The 14,235-nt window shown below is 38.0% G+C and overlaps 1 protein-coding gene and 1 non-coding gene across 8 annotated transcripts in view; both read right to left on the bottom strand.

Moving 5' to 3' along the window:
- The window catches only part of IPO11 (importin 11), a 90,162-nt gene extending 76,338 nt beyond the window's left edge, over positions 1–13,824 (bottom strand). For 3 of the 7 annotated variants that reach the window (XR_004982916.2, XR_004982917.2, XM_036409714.2), the window contains exons 1-4: positions 13,634–13,824; positions 5,964–6,107; positions 4,447–4,547; positions 1,511–1,583 (exon numbers count right to left, since the gene is read on the bottom strand). Coding sequence is in view for 5 of the 7 variants with exons in the window: in XM_036409714.2 (XP_036265607.1) it covers positions 1,511–1,583; positions 4,447–4,547; positions 5,964–6,101 (312 nt within the window). In the remaining 2 variants the exon portion in view is untranslated. The remainder of the gene's footprint in view (positions 1–1,510; positions 1,584–4,446; positions 4,548–5,963; positions 6,108–13,633) is intronic. The other 4 variants (XM_036409710.2, XM_036409711.2, XM_036409713.2 and 1 more) reach the window with 2 other exon arrangements.
- Positions 4,005–4,109, bottom strand: LOC118703976. The gene has a single exon (XR_004983217.1). It is a non-coding gene; the product is annotated as a U6 spliceosomal RNA (small nuclear RNA).
- Positions 13,825–14,235: the final 411 nt, after the last annotated feature.

Raw genomic sequence — 14,235 nt, 5'->3', positions numbered from 1 at the left:
GAAGCAGATATGAAAATGTAGACATCTTTTTTAAAAATGTTTTTATTGACTTCAGAGAGGAAGGGAAAGGGAGAAATATCAATAATGAGACTCACTGTCGAAACCAATTTGGCTCAGTGGATAGAGGGGCCTGTGGACTGAAAGGTCCCAGGTTCAATTCCGGTTAAGGGCATGTACCTTGGTTGCAGGCACATCCCCAGTAGGGGGTGTGTAAGAGGCAGCTGATCGATGATTCTCTCTCATCGATGTTTCTAACTCTCTATCCCTCTCTCTTCCTCTCTGTAAAAATCAATAAAATATGTTTTAAAAATAATAATAATAATAATAATAATAATGAGACTCACTGATCAGTTGCCCCCAACTGGGGATTGAGCCTACAACCCAGGCATGTGCCCTGACTAGGAATTGAACCGTGACCTTCTGGTTCATAGATTGATGCTCAATTACTGAGCTACTCTTAAAAAATCAGACACTAAAGAGATATGTAAAAGTACAGAACAATGCAACTCTTCTCATTCATTTATCTATTGCTTTGAAAAACAGCTATTGTTCATCTTTTAAATTTCTATTAAAAAGTAATTGTTTTATTATTTTTATTTAATAATTTTTTTTAAAAAAATTCAGTTTTAGTCTCTAATACAGTAAATATCAACAAATAGAACCCTTTAGGATTTTATTTTGGCAGTATAAGGAACTTCTGGGATTACAAAGTTTGTGAACCACTGACTTAAGAATAGAAATGAACATCAAATATTAGGTATTTACATCATGGTATTAGTTCAAATCAGTGTTTCTCAAATGCTAACTGACAGAACATCTAACCAATGATTTACCTCTAGATCACCCAAATTCTTCCTAATAATCTCCTGACCCAGTAAGAGTTACTCCATTCCTCTCCATCTTCCCTCATTTCCTTAAGGAACTTATAAAAGAAAAAATGCAATCATTTAAACATGCTGAGATAAAACTATACTGGATACATGACCAAATACAGGGTGCTGTGTATCCATAAGCAAAACTTACTGTATTCTTAGAGAAGAAAAATTCCACTATAAAAGAAAAAAACTGTATAGTTTACTATCTATCCCCCACATAGTAAGAACTGAAAATGTGATGGATGAAATAGACAAAATCATGAAATCACCCTATAGTTTACAAATAGATGGGATCATCTAAATCATTAAATTTAACTTCCCTGCAGTAAGATTACAAATACAGAGACATTTGTTTTCCATATTAGCTAAAGAAGCTGAGGAAGTTTAAAATGCATAAAAGTATGTCTTAAAATGACTTCTGTGTTTTAAATAATTAAATGCCAAATCTAGCCAAAATTCTTAACAGCTAGAACTGGACCTCAAAATTCAAAAATCAACAGAGAAATGTGTATAAACATCACAAATGGACATTATGTAATAGATTTTCTTTTTAATGCCAAGAAACAAAATTAGTTTGAAAAGAAGCAAAAACTAAGGAAAGGAAAAGGATAATTAGCATTCATTTTCTTATTAACCTGATTTATTGGTTCATTGAAGTTGGTGATTAGCCCTGCACGCAATGTAGATTTCTCCTCCTCTGAAAGAGCACTGGAAAAAAAAAAAAGATGTATTTATTATGTAAGATAATGTTTCCTAACAAAAAATGCAAGTAAGCACTTCCATGAATTTTTAAAATAAAAAGCTTTTTAAACAATGTGTTCCTGATTGTTTTGGTAAATAAAAAAAATTATTTCCATTGTATGCTGACACATCAAGTAATTCAAAAGCATAAAATTCCTTCAAAATTGAATAAGAAGCACAAATTAGTAAGCCATAGAATATAAGACAAATCCACAGTAATGAATATAATTTTTCTTTATTTTATTTTTTCCATCAATTTATTCTTTTACTCTACCTCCCACTACCCCAGTCACCACACTGTTGTCCCTGTCCATGAATTCTTCCTTTTTCCCCCTCTTTTGCTTAACTCCTATGAGCCCCCAGGCCCTACCCTGAGCTGTCAGTCTGCTCTCTATCTATGAGTGTGTCTCTATTTTGCTTGTTAGTTTAGTTTGTTCATTAGATTGTACATGAGTGAAATATGTATATGGTACTTGTCTTTCTCTGACTAGCATATTTCTCTTAGCATAATGAATGTGTTATTTTGATGTTTGCTTTTGATGTAAAAATAATTACAGACAAAAAAATATGGTTCGCTAAAAAAAACTAAGTAAAAATTTGTTTTCCACTAACTTTCCTTTTAAAATCTGATTGCAGTTGTTCTATGGGGGAAAGGATCAGTAATCAAAGAATGTTTGGGATGGAAGACTTATTAGAAATCAACTAGTTTAAAAATCTTTCATTGTACATATCTGGAAAGTATAAACACAATACCAATATTCTGACTATAAATGAGGAAGGAAATTAGATAGCAAAAGGACAGAGATGGAGAATATTCGCTGTATGAGACAAATGGTATGCATTTTGTTTTCTTAACTATATGGATGTACTGTTTATTTAAAATTTAAATTTTAAATCCCTCATTTTAAGGTTTTCCATTTTGGCAGAAGAATCATCCCAATAAAACCAGCCATAAAAGTTGTAGAAAATTAAAGACAAGTTTTAAAGCATCTGTTAAGGTGAACTGTGTCCCCCAAAAAAGACATCTTTAAGTGCTAACTTCAATAACCTGACTGTGACCTTATTTGGAAACTGGGGTTTTGCAGATGTGTCAAGCTAAAATGAGGTCATACTGGATTAGGGTGGCCCTGATCCAAGCTCTGGTGCCCTTTATAAGGAGAGAAAATCTGGACAAAGATACAGAGGAGACACGTGAGAAGAAGTCTATGTGAAAAGGGAGGCAGACATTGAAGTGATGCACCTTCAAGCCAAGAAGACCAAGCTAAAAATACACAAGGAAGGATTTTTTCCTAGAGCTTGCATCTTAATTTATACCAGAAAAGATAGCTTGGAATTTAGCTTCTTAATACCATACAATAACACTATTAATTTTTTAAATTTAAAGTAAATTCCAGTTTCTAATTCTTTATGTGAAAGTACAATCTGAAATATGTAATTATAATTTACTCTCCCTTACAGTAATTTTTAAAAACTTTTTATACTCGTTATAACCATATTCTTCATATAACCAGTACAAAATCAATTTAGGAAGCATCTAAAATTTAACTGGACAAGCAGTAAAAAAATTTGTGCTGCTGCACTGTTTCCAATAAATCAAAAAATACAGTTTCTCATCACCTCTCTCTCAAAATTATGAATTTATTTTAAAATAAAAAAAGGTAAGTTTGCTTTACACTACTATATATTATTAAGTGCAGCCTTAAAAAAATTCGAGTTGCTTCCAATATTATTCAAGGGCATATTTTGTAAGTACTTTGAAATACACTCAGACAAGTTTTTTGTTTTTTTTAAGACCTTATAAATGTAAGAGCTATGGTGCCATCTACTGGAGAACAAAGGCTATGTTACTTCTTCAGCAAGGTTCACTATTTTCTAACAAATAAATTCCAGGGTCATGTTTGCATTGCCTGTCCATCAATTACATAACATGTATTCATTATCAAGAGACGTATGTTCACTTAACCACCTAAAGAGCAGTTACAGCTGAATCTGATGAGATTACAAATGCATGCTATCCTATTCCCAAAAGGAAATTATGCAAAACAAACTGGAATTAACATCTAGCTGGCTCAGAAATGACCTAGGATTTCCTTCTCAATGACTTTTTTTCAAACTCCTAACCTCATACTTCTTTAAAAAAAATAAATAAATAAATAAAAATAAAAATAAAAATAAAAATTCCCACATGAATTATTCAACTCAACCTTTTGTTTTGTGCCCATAAAATTTGAAATCCTTGAAAGTAGACCACCAAGAAAGCCACACATACCCTTCCCCAAAATTAAAAAAAGTCATGGAAAAAAGCAATAATATGGATATTGATGTGTAATTAACTATATAGAACACTTTTCTTCTTTAATAAGTAATACATTTATTTTTTTCTTTTAAATATAAAAAAAATATTACACTAGGCTGCATGTCATCCTAACACAGGGAAAATGCTAATCTTCTCAGCATGGTTCCAATTTTAATATGTGGGCAGCTGAAGTAAACACAAACTTATTCTTTCACATAAAGAATGAAGATTAGCCAAAACCGGTTTGGCTCAGTGGATAGAACATAGGCCTGCAGACTAAAGGGTCCCAGGTTCAATTTCAATCAAGGGCGTGTACCTTGGTTGGGGATACATCCCCAGTAGGGAGTGTGCAGGAGGCAGCTGATCGATGTTTCTATCTCTCTATCCCTCTTCTTCCTATCTGTAAAAATCAATAAAATATACTTTTTTTTTTTAAAGAAAAAAAAAAAGAATGTAGATTAACAGACACATCCAATACCTCCCTGAATTTGAAAAGGATTACTACACTGGGAGGGGGAGAGTGATGAAACTCACTGAGGTGCTACACGTCTCCAGTAACGATCAATTCCATTTTTAAAATACAGCACAGCCAGCCATCTTACATTTACATCCAAATCATGGTTTGTGAAAATATTCTGTAAATAAAAAAACATAGTATTAGAATAAACATATAAGTTAAAAGTATAATATATAAGAAAATATAAATAGATATTTAAATTATATCACCATATACATATTATTTTCTAAATACCTATAGTTTAATTCATATAAGAAAGTATACCTGCTAGTGGAATGCTAATTATTTAAGCCTAGTAATAGATAAGTAGAGATTCATTACATTATTCTATTCTTAAGTATGTTTATTTGTTAATAAATGTAAAACAAAATAAACCTCATTATATGTCACAATCTACACACACACACAAATCATCTAAATAAAAAAATAAAAATAGAGGTATTGACAACATAAATTCAAAGATTCTAAGGAGTGAAAGACCTTGTGTTATTAATAAATGCTACGATACAAATTATTTGAAAGTATTCTCATTAAAACAAGTGTTTACAAATTCAGTTTGATAGCAGAACATTTTTAAGTTACATAAAAGCAGATGTGATGTGAACAATTTCAACTCAAAATTAACCAGCACTCAAAATATCTGCTTACTGTGTTAATATAGATAATCCTCATTTTTCAAAGCAGTGGGAGACCTTAATATTGACTGTGCAAGCTAAACCATGCAACATTATTTTAAATAAAATGCAACATTATTTTATTTTAAAAATAAAGGAGAAAAGTACAATGTTCTGTGATCTTTTAATTTTTTATAAAAATAAAATTATAAAAAATGTGTAATGATAATTATAAATGTGTATGAAAATAAAAAGAACAGTAAAAACACTATTTACACTGTAATTTAAAAAGTCATAGAACTTCCAGTCAAGATGGCAAGGTAGGTAAATGCAGTACCCAAATCCCCCAACACAACATCAGTAGTGTAACCTTCTAAGCAGACCCTACCAATATCCTATTTATTCACTCATCAACAAATATCTCTTAAACACTTTCAAAGAGCCATGCCCTTAAATACCGTATTTTTCGGACCATAAGACGCACTTTTCCCCCCCCAGAAGTGGAGGGAAAAAGTCCCTGCGTCTTATGGTCCAAATATAGCCTACACATATACTTTTAAAAAAAAGTTTTTTTACTTGCCCGGCTCTGTGTGGTCTCTGTGTGCTTGCCCAGCTCTAAAATGGTTCTAAATGCTGCTGTTTACTTTACAGGGTTGATTACATGTGTTTATGACTGTGATGTTGGGTTTTAATGCACATAAAATATTTTAGGACACTATTTGTTTCAGAATCTTTTTTTCTTCATTTCCCTTCTCTAAAAACTGGTGCGTCTTATGGTCTGGAGCGTCTTATGGTCCGAAAAATACGGTAGTAAATGGCACTGTAATGGTAGCCATCAATTTGGATCAGTTTCACTAACTAATACACCAATATAAGTGGGTTTTTAGAACAGTTAATATTATGGTGTCTGAACAACTTACCAGCAACACTGAATAGAAACCTGGCTGTGTTTCCCACTGTTTCAACTGCTCTTCAGCTGGTTTTAAGACAGCAGTATCTTGACTAGTAGCCTGTGTTAAGACCTGAAGAACAACAGTGCTGGCACTATTGAGATCCATGGAAACCTGGCAATGATAAATTAACATATCTGAATGTACATTATACATAAAAAATCAACAGAAACACAGAAAGAGCTTCAATGTTCTGAATTACTCCTATACTTCAATCATTCACCTACTCCTTCATGTTTCTACTGAATTTCTATCTTTTCTATGCACCACCCATACACTTACCTAAAATTCCCATAATTCAATTCTAGCCAGCTAAAATAAAAATAAAGTTCAAGTTTTAAAATAATAGCCAATATCTGGAGAGAAACAAAGATGGTGGCATAGGTAAACACCTGAAATTGCTCTATTGCACATCCGTTTTAAAACTACAACTAAAAGACAAATCGGACATCATCCAGAACCACAGTTAAGATTGGCTGAGTGGAAATTCTACAGCTAGAAGAAAAGAGAAAAGCACACTGAGACTCAGAGGAGGTGCGGAAGTAAAGTGCAGGGGTATGGAGAGCACTGGCAACAGAGTATGTGGTGGGCTTTTTCAAGCAGGAGGGAGACTGCTCTGAACTCCAGTTCCAGGCCAGACTCTGGGGACCCAGACTCATATGGGGAGAAACTGGACTGTCTGGTAGTGGGCAGAACTCGAGGGGAACTTTCTACCAAAGGTGCTTGCAGCAATTATCGCAGAACACTGAGGCCTGGGAGTCTCTTAAGGCAGGGCTGATGGGAAGCCATTGCTGTTTACTCTGCCCTGGGACCGCGCCCCACCCAAGCTGTGCACAGTGGCTTTTGCATATGAATGGCCTGGCTTTTTGCAACCTAAAATTACCTAACAAACTGCATCTGGGTTAGAGAGCCCCAGAGCCTGCAAAAGAAAGCCCAAGGCCCCCACCAACTTGCCCTGCTTCACAGCTGGGCCTCATCTGGACACCTCCAAACCCCAAACTAAGATGAGGAATCTGCAGATCTCTCTGTAGCTCCTGCTGGGTGGCCTCAGGCAGAGGCTAAATTTGCACCTCCTTGGAGATCCAAGAGCCAGTGTACCCAGGGGTCAGAGTGGGACCATCCAGATTACAACTCCTCAGATCCATAGGGACACACTCAAGGGGCAGACTCTGTGAGCACCAAAACCCCACTGAAGCAAGTCTTGCCCCATAAGTGTGAATCTAGAAGTTCTCCCATCGTAGACACAGCTGATCCTCAAGCCAACTTGCCTGGAGGTCAATTCTTCTCAGTGATACAATTTTTGAACAATCTAGTACTTCACATGGAACCATGTGACAGCTAATTAACTGATTTGTTTCATCCTGGAGGATTGAGGTGGGAAGCAGAAATATTCTTATCATTAAAACAAACTGTGAAAAATAAGTTCCGAAAATAACAGTTGGAACCCAGAGCACATTTCCCCCTGCAGAAGCACTACTATGAGTGGCTCAGTTAATAGGGCTGTTAGGTCTGAGAAACAAACCATCTTTCATAAACTTCTGCTGGAAACATTTCTAAGCACTAATTAACTTACAAGAAAAGCTCTAAGCAGCAATCAGTTCCTAAACTGCAGATTAAATGCATCATCAAAAAGAACTTAATTCAGGGATGACAGACCTATAATGGATTATTAAAAACACCACATCAATAAATCTTAGTAATTGTTGTAAAGATCCCAAACAAACCTGTAAGAGCAAATCTGGCATGTGGACTAATATCACTGTTTCATTGAGGAAGTACAGCTATAGGAGAGCTTCCCAGGTGGTGTAGCAGAGTAGTACACGAGGCAGAGTGAGGCCCCATAACCAGCTCTCTGGGATCCCAGCTCTTCCTACTATGACACGAAATGGCCTCACCACACCATCGACTCCCAAACACCCACAAACCTACCATGTTCTCCCACAACAGGTTCCTAAAGAAACTGTCAAAAAGATCTCTGAATCCATCAGAAACCCAAAAGGATCACATTCAGTATCTATATAGTACTCAACTGGGGAATTCTCTGGAAAGGACAGTGATGCCAACAAAGAACAGGGGGAGAATATATGGAGTCATTGAAATGTAACTGTGGAAATAAACTTCATCTGGCTTAAAAGATGACGATTAGTGACCTCTCCCTTCCTTCCTCTCTCTCTAAAATAATCAATGAAAACACGTTTTAAAATTATTTTTAAAGTGATGAATAAGTATTTGTTAAATAAATGAGTTCAATTAAATCCCAATCTCTGCTTCCAGTTGTATAAAGGCACAAAAATGAACCCAGAATATAAACTGGTAATAAGGGGGCACACACGCACATGCATAATTTTTTTCTTATGTTTTTATTGATTTCAGAAAGAGAGGGAGAGGGAAAAAGAAACATCAGTGATGAGAGAGAATCATTGATCGGTTGCCTCCTGTACAACCCCCATTCCTCCTACTGGGGATCGAGCTCGGGCACAAGCCTTTGACTGGAATCAAACCCGGGACCCTTCAGTCCACAGGCCAAAGCTCTATCCGCTGAGCCAAACTGGCTAGGGCACACACACATATTTTTCAAGTCCACTCTAACCTCCAGAGTCTATAAGTCACAAACTTGCATTCAACAATTAAAGAGCTTCTACTGGCCAAGCATTACTCTGAAAGACAAATAAGAGAGTCTTTGCAGTCAAATCTAAAGAGGAAAAAAAGACAATTACAATATATAGTAACCTATCTAATAAAGAGGGAGTATGCTAATTAACCCTCACGCCATCCCAAGAATGGCTGCACCCACAGTCAATAAGGAGGGAATATGCTAATTGACTGCCCCGCTCTCAAAGAGGACAGCACCCACAGCCACAAGATGGCAGCGCCCTGTTCCCTTAGCCCACTGAGGCAGCAGGCTTGTGGCAAGGCCTGGCCCGCCCCCAGGGCCTCTAGTAAGCACTATAATAAGCTGTTGGGTGCCTGTCAGGTATATAGTCTAGTAGACAAACATGTAAATGTCTCAATTTTGAAAAGAATCTTAACATTTCTGAAGAACTGTAAATAGTTAGAATTGTAAATAGTTAAGCATGACAGAAAAATAAGATGCAGAAAACAACAGAAGGTGAAAGCAAAAGGAAGCAAAGCCCAAGTCACTAAGGTTATTTCCTAGGATTGGTAGTTTGAATTTTAATCTGAAACTCTGCAAAGTTGGACTGCAGAACTGCACAATCTGCCTACAGAAAAAGGAAGGGTGGAGAGGGATATTATACATCCTTGGAAGCAAGGAAATTATTTAGGGGGTTATACAAAAGTGTAGATAATAATGATAATCTGAATCAAGATAGCAACCAAAGGGAAAAGGAAGATGAAAGAGGTACAACAAGATTTGATAAATAATTAGATAGTTGCCCTGATTGATTTGGCTCATTGGATAGACCTTGGCCTGTGGACTGAAAGGTCCCAGGTTCAATTCCGGTCAAGGACATGTACTTGGTTGCGGGCACATCCCCAGTAGGAGTGTGCAGGAGGCAGCTGATCAATGTTTCTCTCTCATTGATGTTTCTAACTCTTTATCCCTTTCCCTTCCTCTCTGTAAAAAGTCAATAAAATTATTTTTTTTAAATAATAATAATTAGAGAGTTAAGCAGGGAAAGGGTAGCATATATAGGGGAATAAAACGAAAAAATTAAGATTCTGGGCATCTTCAACTGAGTGGTACATTAAGAATCACAGAAGGGAGAAGAAAAGCAACTTCAGAAAGTTTGAGATATATAATTTTTTATATGAGTTTAAGTTTCTTAAGACACCAACATGTCAGAATTGGAAAGCAGTATGTCCTAAAACGACAGATTGGGGAGTCATCAAAATATAGATAGCAAGCAATTGAAGTCATTAGGGATGAGACCATTCAAGGAAAGTGGGGAGAGGCAGTAGTGAAATAAATATCCCAGTAGTCAGAGAAGACAGAAAAATAAACCAAGGAAAGAATGGTCAAGACATAGGAGAAAAATAAGGAGACCACAGTGTTGCAGAAACCTAAGAGCATTTTCAAAGAAGGACAGCTAGTCAAAATGTCAAATGATATAAAAGATTCCAGTTCATTTCAAAACGAAGAGATCAATGGTGACCATCATCCCCAATTAATTCAGTGACTAAAGTGGATTTCCAGTCTTCAATATATTGAAGGAAAAATTAAGAAGGAGGTGGAAAAAATGAATCTGGACAACTATCAAGAAACTTAAGGAAATAACTACAGATAAAACTGAAGATGAATCTAGAGTGAGAATTTAAGATGAGGGTTTAAATCCTGATAAATTAGTGCCAATCCACAGAAAAAAAAGGGGGGGGGGGGGTTAACCAAGGTTTATGGATTGTGTTCCCCCAAAATAGATATGGAGGAGATTCTGGTATATTCAATATTAGAGATGAGATTTTTGAAGAATTAAGGTAAAATTAGGCTATCATCCTCATTAAAGTAAAAGATACCAGAGGTTCTAGTACACAAAGGCATGACCATGAGAAGAGGCAGAAAGAGGGATGTCATCTGTAAATCAAGCAGAGGGCCAGGAAACCAATCCCATTGGAATCTTTATCTTAGACTTCCAGGCTCCCAAATTGTAAGAAAATAAATTCCTGTTGTTTAAGTCCCCCAATCCAATGTATTTTGTTATGGCAGTCCTAGCAAACTGAATCACTGAGGAAACACTGTTACTGAGGAGAAAAAACTAAGAGCACAATTAAAGATGGACAGGTAGAGATAGACAGTTTGAGGATGAAACACGAAAAAAGCAAGAAGTTCCCACCAATGTCTTCATTTCCTCTCTGAGGTAGAAAGTAACATTATCCAGGAAAGAGTAAGGAAGACAGATGGTGGGTTAATAACCACCAAAGGAAACCAAAGTAGTTACTAAAGACACACAAGATTATTGGATTGCCTGCCCATTACTCAATAAATGTTTGTTGTTGAGTGAATACCTGCTGGAAAACAAATCAGTTTCACTAAAAAAAGAGATGTTGACAGGATATTGACCTTAATTGCTCTAACCTTTAGTTGAGATATTGTTAGCTGAAGCAGCCTCCACCTTGTTTGTCCCATGTAAGTTTCTGTTATTTCCTGCCTAAGGGCTACATGTAAATTTCTGTTTATGTTGCCTAAGATGTTTTCCCCAAAGCCTTAATAAAAGAGGATGGCAGGGCCAGAGCAGGTCTAGTTCTCCCACAAGAGCTGGACTACTTACTGCCTGGACCCCCATATCACCAAATTGAATGTCTTCAAGTCTTAATTAAGTCTTTTCATTTGTGTGTGGCCCTTCTCCAGAACCCGAACCCTGAATTGGAACTCTTTCCACGCGTGTCGTTAAAGAGATTTATACAAATACCTAGTTGTCATTCATGAATGCTTTGGTTCAGTTTTAATAGTCTGTCAAACAAAAAGCATTGGGATGAGTCAGAACCCAAGTTTAAATCTAGATATGTGTGACCTTATGCAAGTCACTTACCCTTGCTAGGCCTCAGTTTTTTTCAACCAGATACATGAGACTCAATCAGCAAAAGATCACCTCAAATCAAAATAAATGATGCTATAATTTTAATGCAGGTTTGTGCATGACCTCAGTCTTCTTTACCAAACTCTTGTGTCATATCATGTGGAGCACTTGTTAAAAATGCAGATTCTGATTTAGCAGATCTGGGATTAAGGCTAAGTGTGTGTGTGTGTGTGTGTGTGTGTGTGTGTGTGTGTGTGTATTATTGCTTTCAGAGAGAAAGGTAGAGAGGGAGAGAAACATCAATGATAAGAGTCATTGATCAGCTGCCTCCAGCATGCCCCCAGCAGGGACTTAGCTGCAACCCAGTCATGTGCTCTTGACTGGAATTGAACCTGGGCCCCTTCAGTCCACAGGCCAACACTCTATGCACTGAGCTGGCTAGGGCGAGATTGTGCATTTCTAACAAATTCTCACGTGAAGCCATATACCACACTTTTGGGTAGCAAAAGTGAAGAACACTGATCCAGGTCAAACTCTACAAAGCTTGTAATTGTGAGCTTATCTGTAATCAGCCTGATATTAAAAAACCAAACAAAGACACTTCAGACTCACACCTGCACTAAGTGTGTCTTGCTATTCCCTGAAACACGTAATATTAACTAACAATCCCCATTTGGTGCAGACAGAAAAAAGAAAGGAATGAATAATACTGCCAGCAATAACAAGAAATTAAGAGAAGCCAAAGATAAATACAAACACACACATAAGTATACATACATACAAGTCAAAGGTTAAAATTTATCTAATCAAACATTAGCTACCAAAATATGAATATTTTTATTTATGGAAAAATACATGTATTTATCTCTGGAAGACTCTCTAGCATCTCATCCTACAAGCATTCTTTTGCATTCTGGTTTAATCTGAATGCAAACCCATTCACTGTATCACATAATCTATGGATTTTTACATTAATTATAAAACAATCTTAACATATTTGTTTAGAACTTTTAATTGTGTTACCATAACTAAATTCGGTTCGGGTGAGAATTCTCTTCTGCTATAGGAAGTCTAATTAGGACAGGGCAGTCCAGCTGCCCTGGAGCTATAACATATTGCCACAATGCATTGCTATAATTAAACTGTTTCTATTATTCCCCGTGCTAGGTTGGGGATCCTATCACAACCAATAAGGAGAGATTTTCATTGTAATTTCACAGAAATCTTCCTCAGTGACTAAAGATGTAAGAAAAGACATCATGCAATGAATATCTTATATTGTAGTCACTCTGTCCTTAATTTGAAACCTCTGTACTAAACAGAGGTTTGAAATATGAAAATGAAGGAGTGACCTCCCTTATCCAAGAAAAAGAAAAGCAAAACAGTATGGCTGTAAAACGCTCTTCCTTATTCCCTTGTGAACAATAACCAAATTTCAAGGACTTGACCGCACTATAGCTGAGCTCCTTTAAACTGGGGTGGGGAGAAAACATGTCCAACAGCAATCTCGGCACTATCAAACAATTTACCAGTTCTAGCTATTTGGTCAAGTCATTTTGAAATAATACTTCCCTCAATCATCATGTCATAAAAAAATAAATAAATGCAATGAACCTCAAAAGGATTTGCTGAATCACCAAGACCCCCAAATATAAAGCTGCAGAAATCAAATCGCTGGGCTTGAGCGAGCACTGGCGGCCATACCTCAGCAAGCAGGTCCTCGCAGAAAACGTGTCAACTTCCTTCACTTGTTCATTCAAGGCTAGCAAGGCTCTAACGTTTCATTACAGCTTTCCCAGCATTGCAATTAGCAGTAGTGGCTTTATACTAAAGATGATCACGGTCTCCATCCCTCAAGGGCAAATGCACCAACCAACCTGGCCCGCAACCGCAGCCACAATTTGGGCACCCTACGCTCTCCTCTCTTGGCACCCAGGGCCAGCCTTCCTGCTCCGGCCCGACTGGCAGAGCCCCGAGCTCAGCTCCCACGGCTTCCTCGGATTACGCAAAGCACCAAGCCCGCAGGCCCTCGCCGCGCCACTGCTACCCCTCCTCTCCCGGTAGCCAGCCCCACGGTCCTCCCTCCCGGGTCTCTCGAGTCTCCGCCGCCCTGCCCACTCCTCCCTTCCACTCCTGCGTCCTGGAGATCGCAGGCGGAAGCCTCACCGGTGGGTTCGGTCCGGAGCAGCCCGGCTCTCCCGCTTTCACTGCCCGGCACGAAGCGGCGTCGGTTGGTTCCGAGCTCCACGCCTTTCAGTCCCCTCGCCGCCGCCTACTGATGCCGAAAGCCGCTTCTAGGAACGCGCCATGTTCGGCGTCGCAGCTCCACGCGATGTGGACGCCCGAATACTGCGTCACACTCCCACGGCGCGTGGAGGAGGCCAACCGAGGAGGCGATTGGACAGCGGAGGGAAGGAAGGGGCGGGGCTGTCTCTTCGAAACCAAAGGCGCCGGTTGGCTGAATCGGCAGTGTGCGCTTGCGCAGTAAAGAGAGAGCGGAGAGCCAGGACTCAGCGGGATCTGTAACCATAGAAATCATAGGTCTGGGTTTACTGGGGCGCTCTATTCCAGAATAACAACAAGGATGGAAAGATTAAAAAGGAAGCCCAGTTCTCCTGGGTCAGGATGCGGGACAAATTGTTAAAAATCGAGACTGTCCCGCCAGAGGCGGGATGTCTGGTCACCTTAGACACTTAATACATTCTACTTTCTGGGATTGCTTTCCAAAGTGCAAGTAGAGAAATCACTCCCCAGAAGGGCAAATTCCT

This window comes from Pipistrellus kuhlii, unplaced genomic scaffold (assembly GCF_014108245.1).
Source record: "Pipistrellus kuhlii isolate mPipKuh1 unplaced genomic scaffold, mPipKuh1.p scaffold_m20_p_4, whole genome shotgun sequence".
Taxonomy (NCBI): Eukaryota; Metazoa; Chordata; class Mammalia; order Chiroptera; family Vespertilionidae; genus Pipistrellus; species Pipistrellus kuhlii.
This window is presented reverse-complemented; position numbering and strand designations above follow the sequence as displayed.